We start from the raw sequence: 23,339 nt of genomic DNA, 5'->3' as shown, positions 1-23,339 counted from the left end.
AACTACACAAAGATGTAGAGAAAATGAATGGTTAGCTTGAAAAATAAATATACTCTCTCTATATTAAATCTATCTTTGATTGCAATGAGTATGCTCCTTTAGGATAAGGTGGGCTGCCCCACTCATTGCAATTATTCTCTTTCTTACAATATTAAATATACCCAAACTGTGTGGACTGTGTGAATTCAATTAAAACATGTCCTTAGGAGCTATGCTGCCAATTTTTTTTATGCATTAAAAACATTTCAGTACAGACCATTTACTTTTAATGGGGTGCTATGGATTTCACCCCAAACTTTAGATTTCTTTGGTTTTCATTAAAGCCTGGCAAAGATATAACCTTATCACATATAATTAAATATTGTTAGAAATATGAAAACAGTCAAATGTCTTAATACTTTTTTTTCAAGTTGCCTTTTTTTCAATTGAGGAAGATTCAATGGTTATTTTTTTTTATTAAAAATACATTCTTTAATACATTGTCTTATAAATCTTTAATAACTACATTTTTCTGATGAAAATACTCTACTCATGAAAACATTCTAGTCAAGAAGCATACATGTCTGAATATATTTCTTTAAAACAGTTCTAGTCATAATGACATTCCTTGTTTATAAGTGTTCCAGTATTTAATAATTATACCATATTTTATGTCATAAATTGGATAATGACACTATGTTAAAGTTTCAGTTTTGGTTGAAAAGTTTTTTATCTGAAAATGCCTGTTCATTTAATGTTGGTTTTCAGCATGTCCAGTGTTTGTTGTTTTAAAACGTTTTTTTTTTTCTTCACAAGAAACTTGGTTTAGTGTAACTGCTTGTTTAAGGGCATACGATACAGTTGCAAGGAAGGTAATGACGTTGCTAACGTAAAATGTTATTTTCGCGACATCAAACTCTGACATATCGGGAAAAGATGCATTTTTCGACTGATTTTTATCATTCAAACTGATTTAATTTGAAAACGAGTGCATGGACCCCTATTTTTTAAAACAGCAATTTGTTTCATTTTGCAAGGAGATTATGTCACCCAAATTTTATAAAACTGTAAATAGCGCATTTTTTTAAATTTTGATAAACATGCAGCAAAAAATGACGTGTTCTCCTCTATTCATGAACATTTGATAAATATAGAGTTATTTCGGAATCAAAATTGCATAATTTTTAATGATACTTATAAAATACAGAAAGTACCGATTATTTAAGAAAAACCATTTTGTGTTTATCTTTTAAATCAAAAAAGTTATGTCTTTCTTTCGAAAAAGAAAATACGGACACAAATCTGAATTTTGAGCAAATATACAAAATTTCGACCTCATTTTACTCAAAAAGTAGCACATGAAGGTATATTTTTTTATTACATATTTGATTTAATGAGGTAAAAAATTGCCTATATGCAAATTTTCATCACCTTGTAAATACAGGTTCAAAACTGTATCGTATGCCCTTAAACTGTATTTTGGCTGATAAAATAAAATATTTTTCCTACCTACCGACCCTTCAGTCTGAAGGTACAGTCGGAAAACTGCAAACAAAAATATTTTTAAGGTTGGCCTAATGTTATACAAAAATTTAAAAACAACAAACCTATATTGGCTTCTTTTAAAAAACAAAATTATTTATGAAAAAATATCTCATGTTGGAGTAAATTCTGAATCAAATATTCTCATTCACTGGTTTTATAAAGCAGGAAAACACCACAAAAATAATTATGTAGTTTTAAGATATACTTACAGTTCTGGAGCATGTTAATGGCTAATAGTAAATAGGACAACACTTCTGAGGCAGCAATGTCATTCACACACTCCTGGTTTGTGGTTACATTGTTTACAACCTATAAATAGAAATAAAGGGGAATAACTCTCTAGTGATAGTAAATAGGACAACACTTCTGAGGCAGCAATATCATTCACACACTCCTGGTTTGTGGTTACATTGTTTACAACCTATAAATAGAAATAAAGGGGAATAACTCTCTAGTGATAGTAAATAAGACAACACTTCTTAGGCAGCAATGTCATTCACACACTCCTGGTTTGTTGTTACATTGTTTACAACCTATAAATAGAAATAAAGGGGAATAACTCTCTAGTGATAGTAAATAAGACAACACTTCTGAGGCAGCAATGTCATTCACACACTCCTGGTTTGTGGTTACATTGTTTACAACCTATAAATAGAAATAAAGGGGAATAACTCTCTAGTGATAGTAAATAAGACAACACTTCTGAGGCAGCAATGTCATTCACACACTCCTGGTTTGTGGTTACATTGTTTACAACCTATAAATAGAATATACAAAGGGGGAATAACTAATGTCACTTTAACACTTTGATTGCAACTATAAATGAAGAGAAAAACCTGAAATAGCTGAAGCTTTTTAAATTTCAAATAAAACAAAACAGGATGATAGAAATCCTATTTTTCATAGGTTTTCCATTACAACAAACAATTATATGAAACAAAAGGGGAATAACCCTGGTTTGTAAGTAACCATTTAACATATACCTATACAGACAATAGCAAAATACATAATTTTTGGTATCATATTGAGGTGTCAATGAAAGCACCTGTTAAGTCAAGATACTACCACAGTGTCAAATTGTCATTAAATCAAATCCATTGAAGAAGCAAAAAGCTAGTTTCATCAGCCAACAAATGCATATTTAAATGTCTCTTGAAATATATATTAAAGTGAACTGATCGCAAACTGTTAAGCAACTTTAAAATTTGATTATTTTTATTGATTGGTTGCTGAATCATTGCTGTATCACTGATTCATCTCTTTTTATTCATGCATTTTTATTCTACTACTAGGCCTAAAATATAAAATAATGTTTGTTTCCACATTCCCGACCGACTCGGTGTGACTCATAAAATTTTATTGTCAAAACTAAGTCAAATATTATTTTATTCATTTCCAATCTTCAGGCTTGCCAGATTGACCGATATTGTTCCACCTTTTGGGGAAAAAATTAAATTATTTCCCTACCGACCTTATCGCACCTGGCTTATTAGGGTCAGGATTGGGGGAACAAACAATATATTAATTTAGGCCTTAATTGTAGCAATGTAATAAAATAGTGAACTAGACTTACCTCGAGAGCACATTGTTGTAATTTGGCACAATCATCTAATCTAAGAAGACTAAAAAGTAACTTAAAATGTCCTATACACTGTATTTCTACACCTGAAATTAGAAATATCAATTATTAAAAGGTGGTACCACTACAGGGAGAGAACTCTGTAAAATCAGCCAAACGTTTTAATAACATTGTATTGTTAAAGTCATAAGAAACGAGTGACCGGTGAAAAATAATGTTCTTCCAATTCTTGAACCAATGCATACAAACATCATAAACTTAGTCTTCTGTGCACGAATTTATCATTTATTCGTGTAAATTTCATATAATTGTTAATTTTTTTTTCAATCGGTCAGTGTTGTTGTGAAAATATGGCAGGTAATTAAAGTTTGTGTTTTGAAGCCGAAGTTTAACGATTGTCAACTATTTGTCAACAATCGAAAAAAATCAACAAAAAAACATGGAAATTGAGCACGTGTTTAACTTGTAAATTCAGATAACAGTTTATTTTAAGGACATCCATGCGTATTGCGATCACCGGAATTTTACGAGATGGGTCACACTGAGGTCACTTTGCATATGGAAAATTTGTCGGTGGAATTGCTTCCTTTCCAGGAAGCAATTAAAATAAAGTAAACTTCTTCTAAATATGAATAAATTAAAGAATTTGTTTTAGAAAAAAGTATATGTACATAAGTTTTATAATGAAAATTATCCATTGAGTTATAAAAAAACACATGCATTATTTTTTTTAATTTGAGGTTTCTTATGACTTTAAGGAATTATTAAGCTTCTCAAAGATTAAAATTAGTGTTTGTCAAACAGCTATATATCCAATGAAATTTTTCTGTGAAAGTGATTAGTTCAAGTTTTTGAATTTTTTTATGTTTTTTTCAAAAGTAAATTCTTTGTCAAAATTTTATGAAAATTAAACAAGCCAAATTAATTTTAGTCAAGTCAAAAATTAAATTGACTATTAATAATTTCTCGCTTTTATTACAGAACAATTCCTTTTTTTCTATACTATTATTTGAACCTGCCTAATTACGCATCCAGCGAAATAATTTGCAATGCTTGATATCGCTTCAATAGTTTCTAAAATAATAACATTGAATTCTCAAATTAAAAAAATTATATATAATCCTCCAAAAACTTGCATGTTATTCTATCAATTCTATATAAAAGATATGGTATGATTGCTAATAAGACACTGTCCACCAGATTTCAAATGGCGAGCATATTACTAATTATAGGGCACTAGACAGCTCTATTTTCACTTACCTGGATTATTTTTTATAACATTACGAAGACCTTCTAAAGCCATTTCCACATGTTGAAGACGGTCTCCGTGCTTTGTCTGACTAGAATTTTGACTCTGTTGTTGTAACATCATAAGTGAGTGAAGATACTGAAAGGAATTGAACAATTAAGGAAATACAGTACATTCCGGTTATTTGCATAGCCTATTTGTCAGACGAAATTATGCAATAAAGCGGAGTATGCTTATATCCGAAATGCCAAATTACGGAGTCAAATAACATCGATAGTGCAGATCAACAAAGAAGGAAGATGAACGTCCATAGTCCACTTACAACATATTGAATGCTTATTTATTCTAATAAAAGTTATTTGTCTAGTGTCATACATTTTATTTCATTGTGTATTCTTTCAATAAAGATTATAAACACATTTTGTTTAGTTTATTTATGTACCGATTTTTCCTTTACCTGAGATACGAAAATAAAATTGTTCTAAAAATAGATTTGTTTCTATGACCCAGATGTACAAATTACATTGTTACACCTTGTTTAAAATAAACTGTTTAACAATACTACACAGTTTATAATTATTGTAAACAATAATTGTGCAATGAACTGCCTTTGATATTCAGTATTTACCGATTACACAGTGATGTGACACTGTTACTTTAACACCGCTAGTTTCGTTTATGCAAAGCAGTTCACAGGTGATGGGGCCATGCAAGGATTATTTGCTGGACACGAGTGTTGAAAGTGAGAAATATATAATAATCAGAAGTTAATTTTCTTTTAAAAAATATTAAAAAGAAAAGATTAATGTATAAAATTCTTCAACCATATATAAAAGCCCTGTAATATTTAACATAAATGTAGATCACCCAAGCTGAATTACGAGATTACACATTGGATAATGATCGATAATTAGCAGGCGTTAATGTTTTAAAAATTCACCCAAAATGGAATCTATGAACAATGTTTGAAATCCAATCAATAATTAACACCTTTTGAGATAGAAGATCATAGAATGGTTGTGTTTTTACAACAATCAGCTGATTGACATTTTTATGACCCCGAGGCTTAAAATAGAATGGGAAACTTTACCTGTGTACACATCGAGGACTTTTTTATAATCATATAAACACGAAAGATACTGTTTTAAAACTTTATTTGAATAACACACAAGTAAATGTGAAATAATAATGAAAATTATGATGCATTCAAGTAAAATATACTTACCAAATTGCCGTTTCCGCTCAAAAATCTCGTCAGTTTTAACAGAGCATATCTAGCTGGCGATTATTTTCTATGCAATAAACCGAAATGCCACTTGTAAGGCTATGCATATAACCGGACAATTTAACATTAGGTGAATGGGAAATGGTTTCGTGCAGGAGAAAAGTATGCAATTAACCGAATTATGCTATTAAGCGGTATGCAATTAAGTGGAATCGACTGTAGTGAATATCATCACTCAATTCATTCTGACAATAATTTTGACTCTGTTGTTGTAACATCAATCAGGGAATGAAGATACTAATTAAAGTATAACTAATCGCCGTATTTGAATATCAAAAATAAGACAACGCATGACCAAACGACGCATGGATTAAACGAGTGCGCAGCACGAGTTTAATCCATAGCGGCGTTCGGTCACAAGTTGTTTTATTTTTGATATTCAAATACGGCGATTAGTTATTCTTTTTATTACATTGGCAAATGGCTTTTTTTATGAAATTAATGTAGAAAATGTAAGGAACTATATCTTTTTCCTACGCATTGACAATTTGTTTTGATCCGACGTTATCGACGTCTTGACAACGCCTATTGTTGTATGACGTCAGAGAGTGAAATAACCACGTTTATTTCACATGTGAAATTATCCATTTTTATTTAACTGGGAAATCAATGTAATTCATTGTAATAAAAGGAATTTAACAATTTAGAAAATAGTGAATATGATCATCCAGTTCATTCCAACTCTTTCTGGGCCTTTCGGGGTTGCCAATTTGTGAAAATATGAATTGCGCATCTTGACCCATATAGGATGAACACACTTAGTTACAGCACATTTTAAAATGCAGCACACATGTCTTATGACTCAGGGTGAGCATGCAACCATTAGGCAATATGATCATTTCAAATATTACATTTTCTCAATTGTTCTTTATAAATGTTTGATATAACCAGATAGCAGATCTTTATTAATTAATAAAAGTCATTATGAATATTTTACCTGAGCTTGAGATCCCATGTAATCTAAGAGATCTATTGTGAAACCTTTGGGATTCTGTAAATTAAAGAAAAAAATGTGTTGGTATAAGTTACAAATTCACATATTTCATATTGAAAACAAGACTCACATTTTTTATTTTTTATTCTGCAAAATTAGTAACAAAGTGATAATCTGTGTAATGTTAAGTGATGGAAAATGTGTTTTATTTCTGTGTTAACATTTTCAAAACTATAATTGAGGCAATTTATAAAAAAAAGATTCTGTGATAAACCAAACTAAATTAACCACTTACAAGAAAATACTTTAATCTATAAGTGTCTCTGTAAGATTAAGTATTACTTACATCTAAAGGAAAAGTTGGCTGCTCATTATAAATTCTAACAAATATTTCCCCAACTATCAATTCTTTGGCATGGATGTCGTAAACAAAATCAGCTCCATAGTTTTGATCACATTCTCCCTGAAAATATTAACAAACAATAATTTATTAATTGCAACAGCACCACCATAAGACAATATTAACCAAAAAATCAAAAATTGGAATAAATAAGATCTGATATAACTAGATAAACCCTAGCAACTGCCAATCTTTTATGGTTAATTATCGATCTGTTTAGGTCAAACTGTTATTCTTTGAAGGTCACATTGTGACCTCTATTGAGGTCTATTTTAGCTTCTTTTTTCTCACATTGACCTTAAACCAACATCTCATTGTTGAAGGCCATACAGTTGCCTATAATTGATTTCATCAATTTCATTTGAACTTTGGTGATTATCTGTCTTTTCATATCAAACCACATCTCCTTATTATTTTTATAATCATCAATATAGGTTAATATAAACAAATAAGTTCCTATATAAGTAAATATACATACTGTTTTTATGACGTTTTGCTGTTGGTCCATAAGATATTCATTTAACTGCCCCCTGGTGGCATTGTCCCATATTAAGTATGGATTTTCTGTGTTACAATTCAAATATTTCAGCAGCTGAAAAACATTAAACAAGAGAATTACATTGTGAAATAAACAACTATTAGTTTTAACTACCAGTTTAATAAACATGAATTTGAAGAAGAAGTTGGTTTATAAGTTAAATTTTGTATAATTAGGCGGTAATGTAAAAGTAAGGTTTGGTACTATTTTATCATTTAAACCCGCTGCAATTGTTTGCACCTGTCCTACGTCAGGAATCTGATGTTCAGTAGTTGTCCTCTTGTTGATGCCATTCATAAGTGTTTCTTGTTTCTTATATGGATTAGGCCATTGGTTTTCCAGTTTGAATGGTTTTACACTATTGCTTAGGGCCTTTCATAGCTTGCTGTTAGGTGTGAGCGAAGGCTCCATGTTGAAGACCGTACCTTGACCTATAATAGTTTACTTTTGTAGATTGTGACTTGGATGGAGAGTTGCCTCATTTGCACTCATACCACATCTTCTTATATCTATTATTATTATACCTTACCTATATAACAAAAAATTCTATTGGATAACACCTTATCATGTGACATGGAATAATTTAGTTAATGTTCATTTAATTGCAAGGGAGGACGAATAACCTTTAGAATTTACACCAGCGGTGAATAACCCTATTATTCTACAGCGAATAACCTTTTGAGTGTCTAGATTTGCACTCGAGTTATCTCCCATGATAAATGAAGTCACAGACGTAAATAAACAAAATGGCAGTGTTCACGTTACACTGAGAGCCCATCGAGAGACGAGGAAATAAGGTTTTGGAGATGAATTGAGTGCCAGCAGCAGATGATATCTCTTATAGAGTAACGGTCCTTTTCAGGGCCATCAATATTTTACAAAAAGATTCTATAATGTTGTACATTTAAGAATTTTCTTGAAGTATTTTCAAACGTCAGCTTGTGTTTGTTATGTTAAAAAATATAGAAAGTGTTCAAAAGGCCCTTCCACTGATAGTTCGATATAATAAAACAATTGTGACCTGTTAGAATCGATGAATATCTAAAATTGTCAACCCTTAAAAGTAATTTCACTTCGGGCTGTGCCCTCATTGAAATAACCTTCTCGTGTTGACAATTTTGGATACTCACCTTTTCAATGGGCCAAATTGTATAATAAATTCATTAAATCATTATATCCATCAAATGCAAAATATATATTTTGTCTAGACTTTTTTTCTAACCACAGTCAGTGAAAAGTTATTGTTATTGCAAAAAAAATAGTTCTAGATCCTCCACACTATTAAAATTTATTTAAAGAATGACTGTAATATTTTTTTTGTCTATGAAGAAATAAAATAAAAAAAATATAATGCATACCGAATTATACATGTAGCGGTTATTTCAAAGTGTGTGCCACATTTATTATATTTTGAATAGACAGAAAAAAAATTACAGTCATTTCTTATAATTTAATTCTAAATTTCATTTTAAGCCGGATTAAATTATGAAAAAACGTTGGTGACATCACCGTCACATGACAAAATTATGTCTATTAGCTGATACACAAAACACTGTCAGCCAATCAGAAGATGTGTTACATCACAAATCAAATGATTAATACTTACTTCTGATGGGTTTTCTTGAGACAGTTTTCTGGATAAATATGGAGTCAATATGGCTGACAATGATTTCTTGACAGGAACATTTTCTGGTGTTTCTAGTCCTGAGCTTTCTGGGAAGTATCCACCCAACCGACCACAAGCTCTGACACACAGACGAGCTAACTGATTGGCAACTTCCTGTAAAAAGTAAACACAATTTTTTAATTTCAATTGTTTATCATTAGAAACAAGAATGTGTCCACAGGACATGAATGCCCCATCCGTCAATCATTTTCTATGTTCAGTTGACCGTGGAAATGAGGGAAAATCTCTAATTTGGCATTAAAATTAGAAAGATCATATCATAGGGAAAATGTGTACTAAGTTTCAAGTTGATTGAACTTCATCAAAAACTACCTCGACCAAAAACTTTAACCTGAAGCGTGATGAACAGACGAACGAACGGACGCACAAACCAGACAACATAATGCCTATAATGGGGCATAAAAAAAATTGACACACAGAGGAGCTAACTGATTGGCAACTTCCTGTAGAAAGTAAATAAAAATGGTACCATTATGACACATACAGATCAAATTTTCCATTGAGTACCATTTTATTAGAAACTTTCACTTATATCTGTATTCACAGGTGATGGTGATTTGCTCTCATGTAAATTTACTAAAAATCATAGGCAACATTAATAATTCATTATTTCAGTGACTACTATTTTCAAAATTCAATCAAGAAAAAAATAACTGATGAAAATCAAAATAAAACATGTCACTAAAGCAATATCAATTTTTTTAAACTGATCTCATTCTAGTAAATAAGCTTATTTTCTAAAAAAAAATTATTCAGTCAACTTTCCAAACAGCACTTGTTAAATGTAAAAAACTATTTTACCTGTTGGTTACTTTCTCCGCTCTTCTCTACACCTCCCTCTTCTAATGTGTAATCATAATTGAACAAGTACAGCAGTAAATGGTATAGCACACCTGATTGGAAGAGATTGGTCTGCAACCAGAAGTCCACAGAAAAGGCACTAATACACTGTGCAACTTCAGAACACAATTTTGGCAGGTTCTGAAAAATTGTAATTGTTTGTAGTCTCAATATATCTTGAATGCAGATTCAGTAAACATTTCTTTGAGAGAATATACAGTGAAACCTGGCTAAACTGAATCCTGCATAAACCTAAAACCTGTATAGTCCAAACACCGTCATATCAAATTGTATGTGTTGTGAACCGGATAAAACCGAACATCGGACAAAACCTAACAAAATTTCAAGTCTCGAAGAGGTTCGGTTTGAACAGGTTTAACTGTAATTTAAAGAAAATTTTTGAATAACAAAAATTTAGAAAGTTTTTCCTTTTTGTCGCCACGTTGGATGCATAAGTGCAGTTAAACTCAACTTGTTTTACTGACGGCTAGCATTTAAATTTTTTTTTTCCTGAACAATTCTAATTTCTTTATGCCTTTGTTTAATAATTCATTACTACAATCTAGTATTTATAGGACATTTTATCAGACTTGTTTGTACCTCATATTTCAATATGGTTCATTCTTTTACATAAATAAGGCCGTTAGTTTTCTTGTTTAAATTGCTTTACATTGTCATTTTGGGGCCTTTTATAGCTGACTATGTGGTATGGGCTTTGCTCATTGTTGAAGGCCATACAGTGTCCTATAGTTGTTAATTTCTGTGTCATTTTGGTCTCTTGTGGAGAGTTGTCTCATTGGCAATCATACCACATATTTTTTTTTTAATTAGTCAAATAGGAAAATCAACCAGTTCAACCTCAAAATGAAGCAAGGGCAACAACTCAGACTCCAATTACTTCAAATCAAAACCTTTTGTATTGAAATTCTTGATATTCACAGATTTCATATGCTGAAAAACTATTGATCATTTATAACAATCAGCAAAGTTTCTTGATCCAAAATATATTTTACACTAAAATTCTCCAAATAGTTTTTCTTTAGAATTGAGAAAGTATTGAAAACAAGTATTATATTTACAAATTTGCAAACAGTATTTATTTTAAATGGATTTCATCATGCATTTTACTTGTTAAGCCTTTTTTCCAAATCAATTTGCTTTCACACTGTCAGACTGGAGTCTTTTTTGCCTTACATTCTTTGATTAGTTGTTTACATATATTTTGGGTGAGCAGACGGACGAGGTAATATAGCCCCACTATAATTTACTTACTTTGTAATACAATATTCTACAAATATTTTTAATAATGGCAGGTATTTCTTGGATCTTCTCTCGACATCCTTCAAACTGTGAAGCTACAGCATAACATTTCACCACATGTGTACACACCTATAACACAAAATCAAAGTCACGAGAGCACTGTAAGGCAGCTTACTTATATAGTTATTGGTGTAAGACAATGCAAAACTTTAATACTTATTATTCAGCAAGATATTTTTTTTACATCTAGCTTTATCAAAACAAAATAAGAAATGTTATTAACTTGTTCGAATTGTCCCAAAACAGCTATAAGCAGAGCAGCAGAAGCTTTAAATTGTTATTTTTTTACAATAAATAGTAAAGGCTGTTACATCTAAAATCCCTGTCTCTAGCAATCGAATATGAGAAGCAAAAAATTTGACTTAGTTCTTACTTATATTTTGCCAAAGGAGTCAAAAACAAGGGAAGATTAAAAATTAACATTGGACCATTTTTTAAAATTCATTAACATATCTATGCATGGCAAGATTTTCAGTAACAAACTCTTGACTTTTAACCGCAGTCAAAATTACATGTACTTTTCTTTTTATTTATATATTCCTGGTATGGCGTTCATTATCACTGAACTAGTATATATTTGTTTAGAGGCAAGTTGAAGGACGCCTCCGGGTGCGGGAATTTCTCGCTACATTGAAGACCTGTTGGCGACCTTCTGCTGTTGTTTTTTTCTATGGTCGGGTTGTTGTCTCTTTGGCACATTCCCCATTTCCATTCTCAATTTTAAATTTTATGTGTTAACGTTTTAAAATGATGATAGTAAATCCAGAAAGACCCCAAAGGCACACAAAATTTATAAGTGTTATTTTCATCTTGTAGTAGACTAATCCCAGCTGATTCAAAATTGGAATACCAGTAAGGAATGGCATTTTCTCTGATTTTGTTTCTTTTGCAGATCTCTTACATTTTATTGAAGAAGTACTTGGTACCGTTTTTCTTTTGCAGGTATTTAACATATTAATGAATCAGTCCTAGATTCCCTTTTCCATTTTATTATTTTCTAACTCGAGGCTTACCTGTACTGCTGTATCTTCATGTTTACTTGATTGGTTGAGAACATTCATACATCTGTCAAATGCTTCTTGTAACACCTACATAAACAGAACAAATAAGTGTTATTAATATTTTATAGTGAGTCTTGTTGTGATGTTACACTATTGTTTTAGATAAGGGAGAACTTGTTTAGTACCATTTTAAAATTTGTTTACACATCCTAAAGCAGGAATCTAATGTTCAGTAGTTGTCATTTGTTGGTGTGGTTCATAAGAGTTGTCTCATTGGCACTCATACCACGCCAGTTTGATCATTAAAGTCAAGATCTTTGCAAAGTAAAAAGCTGAGCTTGATTTTCATGTTGGACAATTACCTGAATACCATGTTCCCTTCGTAACTCCTCTGCATTTAAGGCAGAACAGTTGACAGTATGGTATGCTAACTCGGTTGCTGCTGCCAGTAATGGTGCCGACTTTGAGAACAGCTGGTCATCGTTAGTCTCCATTCTAATTGTTTTGATCAACATTGGATATCCAGCATATTTGTATGGTTGTAATTCTGTAAAGGAAATATACATAAATAAAATTCAAACATAAGAAAGCAATAATATGGTTGTTTAACTTGATATATGCCTTTTTATGCATCTTTTTTTTTTAACTTTTGATTTTTTTATTTCCAACAATTACAACATATACATGATATACATACAATATAATACATATAAGATAAATACAATGTCATTTTTATAAATAAATCTTAATTGGAAATATTTTACATTTTCTATAGAAAAGATAAAGAAATAAAAAAATAAAAAAATAAAATTAAATAAAATAAAGAAATAAAGAAATAAAGAAGAAAAAATAAAAAACAAAAAACAAAAAAACAAAAACAAAACTCAAAAGGATTATCCAGTTACATCCCTATCTTTATTTTTAATATCACATAATTACATGTATGTTGAAAATTTTTTTTTTATATTTACGAGACATATTTCTTTCGTAACAGCCATCAACACTGATCAAGTACATAACATGGCAATAATATTTTCTTTAATAAAGATTATAATTAAGTAGTCCTAAGTAATTGTAACAACAACAAAAAAGACATTAGTCAGTATACAATAACAGTTTTTCAAAAACATTCCATACATTGTCAAATTCAGTTATCTTTTTATTTTTTACAGCTATCATACTCTCTAATTTATACATATCTTTCAGTTTTATTATAACTGCTTGCAATGAGAGATTCTTTTTAAAGCATCTAGAATTATACATATATTGTTTAATATAAAGAAAAATCATGTTATATGGGTTGTTGGGAAATATCTTGGATAAGTCTCCAAAAAGAAAGTTTAATTTATTCATTGGGAGACTTATTCCACCGGAAAGGAACCAGTTATCAACATCCTGTAGAAAATCTTGTACAGTATTGCAATTCCAAAATAGGTGTTCTATAGACTCATTATCTGATTTACAAAATGTACACAAAGGATCATCAGTCAATTTTATTTTTACTAAATACTGATTTGTGGCAATAATGCAATGATTAATCCTATATTGCAGCCACTGTAATTTACTATTTTTAGTAACAGCAAAAGGCAGTCTGAAAATCTTTTTCCAGTTCAGGTTCTGTTCACCTAAAATTTTAACCCACTTAAGCTGTCCAGTAGGAATAACATTATTTCTTGTCAGTACAGAATACATATCTTTTGATCCTTTACAATGTTTTAAAAATATTTGTAGACATGATGGTATAAAAGGACAAACTAATTTGTAAGATCCTTTAGGGAAAGATTTTGATGCCTCTTTCACTGCCGAAATAACACTGTTAAATTTAAGAAAATCTGTGTTAATGTTATATTTTTGATTAAATTGGTCAAATGAAATATACAATCCATTTTGGTCAACTATATCATTTACAAATCTAATACCACTTTTGAACCAATCTTGATAAATTACTGATTTATGACCAATCTTAATATTATTGTTTAGCCATAGTGGATTTGATAAAAATGAATCATAAGTAAAATTTCTTTCTTTTTGAATAATCATTTCCCAGGATCTTAGTACATCTTTCCAAAAATGGTTGTTAACTGTCATATACAGTTGTCTAATATAATCAACACCACAACTAAACAACTTTCTTTTATCTATGTTTGACATGAAAATATTTTGCCATTTACTATCTCTCTGCAAAATCCTCCTAATCCATGTGGATTTAAGTGCTATAATGAACATATTCAAATCAAGCATTTTCAAACCACCCTCCAAGTAATCTTTGATTAGAATATCCTTCTTAACTCTATGTATAGGTGAGTTCCATATGTATGAATAAATAAGTTCATTTATTCTCTTAATAATATCATCTGAAGGATTTGGCAGAGAGATAATGAGATGGTTTACAATAGGCAAGACTAGAGTTTTAATCACAGTTATTCTCCCTATAACAGTTAGATTCCTTTTAGACCACTGATTTAAAGTATTTTTAATCTGTACAATTCTTTCAGAATAATTTATCTTAACAATTTTTTCAAGATCTACATCAAAATTAATTCCTAGTAATTTAAAAGAAGTTTCACCCCAGGACAGATTTCTGTTAGGACATAATGTATCTGTACTATATTTTTTGCTCCCAAACCAAATAACTTGTGTTTTTGTGAAGTTAATATTCAGTCCAGATATTTTTGCAAACCAATCTAATTCTAATAATGATTCTTGTAAAGATTTTTCACTCCCATCCAAAATCAAAGAGGTGTCATCAGCAAATTGTGACAATTTATGCTCAACCCGTGTGACCTCTATGCCACTAATGTCGCTATTTCCCCTTATTTTCAATGCCAGAATCTCAACACATAAAATAAAAAGATATGGAGACAAGGGGTCCCCTTGTCTACAACCTCTTCCAATAGTAAAAAAATCTGAAAGGTTCCCCCCCTGGATGACAGCAGAGTTGATATTATTGTAAAAAACTTTAACCCAATTGATGATAGATTCGCCAAAATTGAAAAATTTCAAAACATTTATCAAAAAATCCCATGATATTGAATCGAAAGCTTTTTCGAAATCAATCAAAAGTAATAACCCTGGTATTTCATGTTCCTCTGTGTACTGTAATATATCATAAATGAGTCTTATATTTTCCCCAATATACCTTCCACTAATAAAACCAGTCTGATCAAAATTTATCAGTTTATCAAGGACACTCTTAAATCTGTTTGCAATAGCTGCTGATCCAATTTTATACACAGTATTTAGTAAAGATATAGGGCGCCAGTTTTTTAAAAAGTGGCGGGGTTTATTCCCTTTTGGCAAACAAGTAATAATTCCTTGTTTTTGTGTAACAGATAGTTCCCCTGTTTTTTCACCATAATTTAAAGAATTTACAATAAAAATTTGAAGATCCTTCCAAAAAAATTTATAGAACTCTGCTGAAAAACCATCCGTTCCAGGAGTTTTGTTGTTTTTCATTTTTTTTAATGCTTCTCCAGCTTCTTTAACAGTAATTGTACCTTCCAAGTTTTCTTTTTCCAGAGACGAAAGTATAGGAACATTTAAATTTTTCAAGTCTTTTTTAAGATCACTTAAAGTACTTTTAGTATCCCTTTTTTTATAAAGATTGTCATAAAAATATTTAACTTCATTCAAAATATCTTTTTGTTTTGTTATAATTTCCCCATTTTCTTTCTCTACTTTGGGAATAATTTTACTCATAAAATTTCGTGATTCTAATCCACAGAAATAATTAGTAGGTTTTCCCCCTTCCTGTATCCATTGGACACGGGATCTTACTAATTTCCCTTTCAATTTTTGTGTTCGTAAACTTTCAAGCTCATGTTTTTTTGCTTCTAATGCATTAATGGAATGTTCATCAACTCTTTCCTCTAATTGAGTTATTTCATTTCGAAGATTTATTTCCCTTTTTTCATCTTGCTTTTTTTTATAACTTGAATATGAAATTGTCTTCCCCCTAATTTCCATAAGAAGAGTCTCAAGCAAAAGCTGACAGTTAATTCTAAAATGAATGTCTGTATTATCTATTTTGTCAATATTTTCCATATTATAAACTAAAGCACAATATTGTTTTTTCACTTCCTGAATTTTTTGCTTAATAGTATTTATATAGTCTATATCATATAATAAAGAGTTGTTAAACTTCCACAAACCTTTTCCCCTAATGAAAGGGTTAAATTCTAAATCTAGCAAAATCATAGAGTGATCTGACCGATAGCTTGGAAGTACATTACAATTTTTTAGACTGTTTAAAAAGTTTTCAGTGAGAAGAAAAAAGTCTAATCTAGCCTGTTTAAAAGGATTTCTTTTCCTCCAAGTGTATCGCTGTACATCTGGAAAAAGTTCTCTATACGGGTCTATCAAATTTCTTTCTTCAATAAATTCCAATACTTTTTCCCTAGCTTTGGGATTGTTAATATTCACATAGTTGCAATAATCTATACATGGGTTTTGGACAAGATTGAAATCACCACAAATAACAAAGTATTCATTTTCAAAATCATCAATAACAGACATAATATTAGAAAAAAAATCAGGATTGTCTGTATTTGGTCCGTATAGACATACAAGAGTTATCTTTCTATTTTCTACAAGAATATCTAAAATTAAATAGTTTCCATTTATATCTTTTTTTTCTTTCAACACTTTGCATTCAAAATTATTATTGAACAAAATAGCTACACCTCTAGAGTTTGAGCTAACAGATGAAAAATAACACTCATAACCCCACATAGATCTCACTATGTTTTCTATATCATTTGTAAAATGAGTATCCTGAATACAATATATATTACAGTTCTTTGACTTCAGCATATCAAATACGTCTCTTCTTTTTAATGTGTTACGGAGGCCTTGACAATTAACAGACAAAATCTTTAATGAACTCATTGATAGAAAAAAGTTTGCATCCAAATTACATCAAGTAGTTGAATGAAAGAAATAAATATAATTTTCCAATAATGATGTAAACATAGAAAAGTAATCAGAATGGGGATGTCAAACAGGATAATTTTCAAAGGAGTGTTTAAAAATAAACGAAAAAAAATAGAACAATAAATGAGAAAAAGTTTTAAAAAATATTCAATGGATTGAATATGACAATTGCGATAAAGCATTTTCATAATTATGAACAATGTTTCACAATTTTTTAGTTTTTACAGAATAATATCTTTACATTAACATTTGCCATAAGTGTCACTTATAATTGTAATTGTGAGAAGTATATATTTACATGTTCAATTATAAGAATAATAGAAATAAGTGACTCAAGGGAGATAACAAAAAATACAAGTTAAGTCACATGAAACATTATAAATGTCATGATTGTATATGCTTAGGTTTTAAGTATACTAATTTTACCATAAAGTTTCTATATAATATAAATTATCATCAATATTTCTTATTATTATAAAATAGTAATGTATAAACATAATCTACAGCAGAAATACTTGGACATATTGATTCAAGGGAGATAATACAAAATTAAAAAAAAAAAACCAAACAAAATACAACAACATTGAGTCACATTCAAAATAGGTAGTTAAACTATTTCTTATTTCTAGATATAAATTTTTATAATTTTACAGTTACTATTTAAGGTGTCAAAATGAGTACTTGAAAAAACATTTTCTATTAATTTCAGTTAAAACCAAGAGTTTCAATACATTTTGTCTATTTTCTGTTTTGTAACCTTGTCCTTATATTATCAAATAAGTTAAACTTCAGTTGTAAACCATCTTCCATTCTACCATATACTCCAGAGTTGTAAAACCATACAGATTCAAAACAGTTCATGTCTCTCAGTTTACTAATCAGCTGCATGTTTCTCCAGGTAACGTCGTCACTAATGCGTACTTTGTTATTCAAGTTTTTTCTCTCTACCATCACTTTTCTTTTCACATCGCTATTGAACAGTCTAACTATCATTGGTTTTGGTCCAGGTTTGTCTGATGGTAAGCGGTGGATTGCAACAACATCCCTCTCTTCAAGGTGAACATTCAGATCCCTTCTCACAGTTTCTATAAAGTCTGATCTCAAATTCTGATCCTCATGTCTAGGAAAGTTCATGACTTTGATGTTGTTTTTCCTAGAATATTGTTCATTATAGTTTGCACTAGTTAATGCCTCTTGGTTCATTCTGGTTGAATCCTCTAAGCCTTTTTTGTTTTTAATAACTACATCTCTGGTTTGGTCAATTTGTTTTCTAAGTTCTTCATTTTCTATTGATAAGGCTTCAAACTTGTTTTGCATCTCTTGCATTTCTTTCTGTACTGTTGTTAATTTAGTGTTAAGTTTCTTATCCATCGTTGATTCAAATCTTTGAAATAGTTTGGTCACAATAGAGGTAACAATTATTTCTAAATCATGTGTTCTTACAAGATCTTTTGTTAGTATGTCAAGATCATCTTTTTTGGTTATCCCCTGAAGGTTTGTTTTGATTTCATCAAGGTCCTTTTGTAGACTATTTAATCCACTAGTGTCCATGCTATTGTCTGACTCACTAGACAACTCTGAATGAGTTCTTTTAGGTAATTTAGGTTGTGTTCTAGCTTTTGTTTTATCTAAATCCTTTCTGGCTGACAATAGTGTTTGAACAGTATTAGTGTTAGTAGATTTTTTTTCCTTAGGATTTTGTCCAGTTTTATTACTTGGTAAAGAATTGCCTCCAGGCATAATGTTGTTTGTCAATTTAACTGCTCACAATAGAAAATCAATAATTCAACTCTAAAGATCCAAAAGAAAAATCTTTAAAAGCTCATAGGTAGGTAATTCCACATCAAATTTCTTCAAAACAAATATATTAAGAATCCAAATTCACTTCTTCATCCTTTGGTATTGTTTTTAATTACTGGCACTTTGAAAAAATAACTATATTCTGCAAAAACTGAGGAGCTGATTTTTATGGTGTTAACAGCTCGGCGGCCATATTTTTATGCATCTTAGTTAAATATTTAAAAAAGTAAAAAGACCTTTTAACAGGCTATTATTTGAACTTGGAATTATTTTTAATTATGGAATTTGTTTGATTTCTTGTTATTGAATTTTTTAATAAATTCCATGTTTATTATGTACTGAAATGTTCTGTGCTGCGCACAACACTTTCTGTTACAAAGAAAATAGTATATTTTCAATAGAATGTACTGTGCCGCGCACAACACCAAAATACCAAAATACATTGTATGGAAAGTGTTATTAACCGCTCAAAAGATTATAATACAAATAAACATGGAATTTATTAAAAATTTTAAACACAAGAAATTATGCAAATTCCATAATTGAAAATAATTCCAAGTTCAAATAATAGATATAGGAAGATGTGGTGTGAGTTCCAATTTTTTGTTTTTCTTCTGATTATTTTTTTCTTTTTTCTTCTGCCGTCTGAGATGCTTTTTTGTCTTACAACATATCGAATGGATTTTTGGCCAATGATGTTGTACAGTAATGGGGGTTCAAAACTCACCCTGTGTGATGGAACACTTATTCTTATAGGAGTTATCTCCCCATGTCCCCTTTTTCTTGTTATCGCTATATCTTTAAAACCGTAAAAGATTTTACCAAACTGTTTTCACCAAATTGTTCGTCTACTCCTAAGAATGATTTGGTTAATTTTGACTGGAGTGATCGGAAGGCTTCTTATGGGAGTTATTTCCCTTTGAAAATTTAAGATAGACAATTTGTTGGATAAATTCATACGTTATAAGTCGTAGAGGCCTAAAGTCTTTTGATATGAAGTCCTTGGTCTATTTGAAGGAAATTGAGGTCAAGGTCAAAGGTCAAGGTCATGTAATAAATTTTTGAATTTTGCTTGTTATCGTTATTCCATAGAAACTGTGACAGTAAATGATATGATGTGTTTTGCCAAATAACTGTTTACAATAAGGCGCAACTTCAACCTATTTCAGTCAAAGTGTTTTGGATAACCCTTATAGAAGTTTTCTCCCCTTATGTATTTCAAATCAGTATTTCTCAACAACCATAGAAGTGATTGACCTCCGGTCTTACGTTTTGATTTCACTGACCTATGACCTTGAAATTGAGATCAAGGTCGAAGGTCAAGGTCATGTTATAAATTTTGAATTTTGCTGGTTATCATTATTCAAAAGAAACTGTTACAGTTGATGATATGATTTGTTTGCCAAATTACTGCTTACAAAATGGCACAACCTCAACCTATTTCAGTCGATGTGTTTTGGTTAACCATTATAGTTTTCTCCCCTTATGTATTTGAAATCAGTATTTCTCCACAACCATACAAATGATTGACCTGGGGTCTTTTGATTTGAGATCACTAACCTATGACCTTGAAATTGAGGTCAAGGTCAAAGGTCAATTTGATGTTCTATATTTTTAGCTTTGCTATAAATTATTTTCTGTTCATAATAAAACAATTAAGTCTTCTGTATATACCTATTAATCTTATTTTTTTTATATTAATTTGAAGAACCAAATTACATCAACAAGGAGGGACATTTTCTATCATCGTTTTTTTAAATTTCATTCTTATTATCGAGGTGAAAAGACCTTCAATTGTTCTCTGAAGAATTGGTTTTTAATTATTTTTATTGTTATTAAGATACTAGTGGTACTTGTACATTCTGTCATTATTGTTAATGATATTCTAGTATTCTTGTCTTTTAATTTTGTCCATTGTAAAACTTGTTTGTTGCTTGTCTTTCATTTTTGCTATCTACATAGAAAATGCCTGTACCAAGTCAGTCATTAATTCGTTTGATGTGTTTGGGCTTTTGATTTTGTCATTTGATTAAGACTTTCCGTTATGAATTTTTTCTCCCGAGTTCAGAATTTTTGTGATTTACTTTATACTACTTTAAAAGTAGGTTGGAGTGATCTAATTTTGCTGGAATGAAAATACACCCCTATAAGTGAGCATCCCAAAAGTAGATATAAAACAATTACAGCTATTGTGACATTTATCTCTACAAGTATATTTATTCTTTATTAAGGTGCTACCCAACACTTTCACTAAAATTAATTTGGCTCGTTTAATTTTCATAAATTTTTTACAAAGCATTTACTTTGACCCTTTAACAAAATATAACCAGATGCTCCGCAGGGCGTAGCTTTATACGACCGCAGAGGTTGAGCCCTGAACGGTTGGGGCAAGTATGGACACGACATTCAAGCTGGATTCAGCTCTAAATTTGGATTGTGATTAAATAGTTGACACAGCATAGGTTTCTGACACAGAATGAATGTGTTCTAATGAACTTAAAATTTTTGTTTTCTCTTAGAGCAATTCACTATGCTGTTGAATATTAATCCTCTCAAAAAAATGTTTGAAGAAATTTTCTTTTTTATTTATGAAATTTCAAATGAGAACCAGATGCTCCGCAGGGCGTAGCTTTATACGACCGCAGAGGTTGAACCCTGAACGGTTAGGGCAAGTATGGACACAACATTCAAGCTGGATTCAGCTCTAAATTTGGATTGTGATTAAATAGTTGACACAGCATAGGTTTCTGACACAGAATGAATGTGTTCTAATGAACTTAAAATTTTTGTTTCTCTTAGAGCAATTCACTATGCTGTTGAATATTAATCCTCTCAAAAAAATGTTTGAAGAAATTTTCTTTTTTATTTATGAAATTTCAAATGAGAAAAATTGAACCCAATTTTTTTAATCACATCCCCCTTTCCCTTATTCCAAAACTAATCTCAATTAAAATTTCTAATGGAGTTTGCAACAATAACTACTCATTTAAATACATCATAAAATATTAAGATGTAAAAAAACTGCTTGTTATCACTGAATGGTAAAGATTATTTTAATTTATCAGTTGGTAGTAAAAAGTGAATATACATTGTATATTGTATATAACAAAGATTTAAGTTGATTCTGGACAAAGAAAGATAACTCCAATTAAAAAAAAATCTTGCTATTGCACAATATTTTGCAATTAGATCTTTCTTGCTTACTATTCTGGACAAAGAAAGATAACTCTAATTAAAAAAAAATTTGATATTTCACAATATTGTGCAATTAGATATTTCTTGCCATTGCGCAATACTGTGCAATTGAAAAGACTTGCTATTGCACAATACTTAATATAATAATTTTAGATCCTGATTTGGACCAACTTGAAAACTGGGCCCATAATAAAAAATCTAAGTACATTTTTGGATTCAGCATATCAAAGAACTTCAAGATTTCAATTTTTGTTAAAATCAGACTAAGTTTAATTTTGGACCCTTTGGACTTTAGTGTAGACCAATTTGAAAACAGGACCAAAAATGAAGAATCTACATACACAGTTAGATTTGGTATATCAAAGAACCCCATTTATTCAATTTTTGATGAAATCAAACAAAGTTTAATTTTGGACCCCGATTTGGACCAACTTGAAAACTGGGCCAATAATCAAGAATCTAAGTACATTTTTAGATTCAGCATATCAAAGAACCTAACTGATTCATTTTTTGTCAAAATCAAACTAAGTTTAATTTTGGACCCTTTGGACCTTAATGTAGACCAATTTGAAAACGGGACCAAAAGTTAAGAATCTACATACACAGTCATGACAGTTAGATTCAGCATATCAAAGAACCCCAATTATTCAATTTTGATGAAATCAAACAAAAGTTTAATTTTGGACCCTTTGGGCCCCTTATTATGTTGGGACCAAAACTCCCAAAATCAAACCCAACCTTTCTTTTATGGTCATAAACCTTGTGTTTAAATTTCATAGATTTCTATTTACTTATACTAACGTTATGGTGCGAAAACCAAGAAAAATGCTTATTTGGGTCCCTTTTTGGCCCCTAATTCCTAAACTGTTGGGACCTAAACTCCCAAAATCAATACCAACCTTCCTTTTGTAGTCATTAACATTGTGTTTAAATTTCATTGATTTCTATTTACTTAAACTAATGTTATTGTGCGAAAACCAAGAATAATGCTTATTTGGGCCCTTTTTTGGCCCCTAATTCCTAAACTGTTGAGACCAAAACTCCCAAAATCAATC

General features: G+C 30.4%; 1 protein-coding gene across 4 annotated transcripts in view; it reads right to left on the bottom strand.

Moving 5' to 3' along the window:
- Positions 1 to 23,339, bottom strand: part of LOC139502765 (dnaJ homolog subfamily C member 13-like) — a 100,352-nt gene that overhangs the window by 11,418 nt on the left and 65,595 nt on the right. For 3 of the 4 annotated variants that reach the window (XM_071292345.1, XM_071292343.1, XM_071292344.1), the window contains 11 exons: positions 12,720 to 12,904; positions 12,370 to 12,444; positions 11,309 to 11,425; positions 9,998 to 10,177; positions 9,116 to 9,289; positions 7,450 to 7,563; positions 6,918 to 7,034; positions 6,575 to 6,628; positions 4,364 to 4,490; positions 3,098 to 3,189; positions 1,734 to 1,833 (listed from right to left, as the gene is read on the bottom strand). In XM_071292345.1, coding sequence (XP_071148446.1) covers positions 1,734 to 1,833; positions 3,098 to 3,189; positions 4,364 to 4,490; positions 6,575 to 6,628; positions 6,918 to 7,034; positions 7,450 to 7,563; positions 9,116 to 9,289; positions 9,998 to 10,177; positions 11,309 to 11,425; positions 12,370 to 12,444; positions 12,720 to 12,904 — 1,335 coding nt within the window. Of the gene's footprint in view, positions 1 to 1,733; positions 1,834 to 1,981; positions 2,058 to 3,097; positions 3,190 to 4,363; positions 4,491 to 6,574; positions 6,629 to 6,917; positions 7,035 to 7,449; positions 7,564 to 9,115; positions 9,290 to 9,997; positions 10,178 to 11,308; positions 11,426 to 12,369; positions 12,445 to 12,719; positions 12,905 to 23,339 lie in introns of those variants that run through there. The other variant, XM_071292346.1, reaches the window with a different exon arrangement.

The sequence above is a fragment of the Mytilus edulis genome, chromosome 14 (assembly GCF_963676685.1).
Source record: "Mytilus edulis chromosome 14, xbMytEdul2.2, whole genome shotgun sequence".
NCBI classification, from domain to species: Eukaryota; Metazoa; Mollusca; class Bivalvia; order Mytilida; family Mytilidae; genus Mytilus; species Mytilus edulis.
The sequence above is the reverse complement of the archived record's forward strand: the minus strand, read 5'-3'. Positions and strand labels throughout refer to the sequence as shown.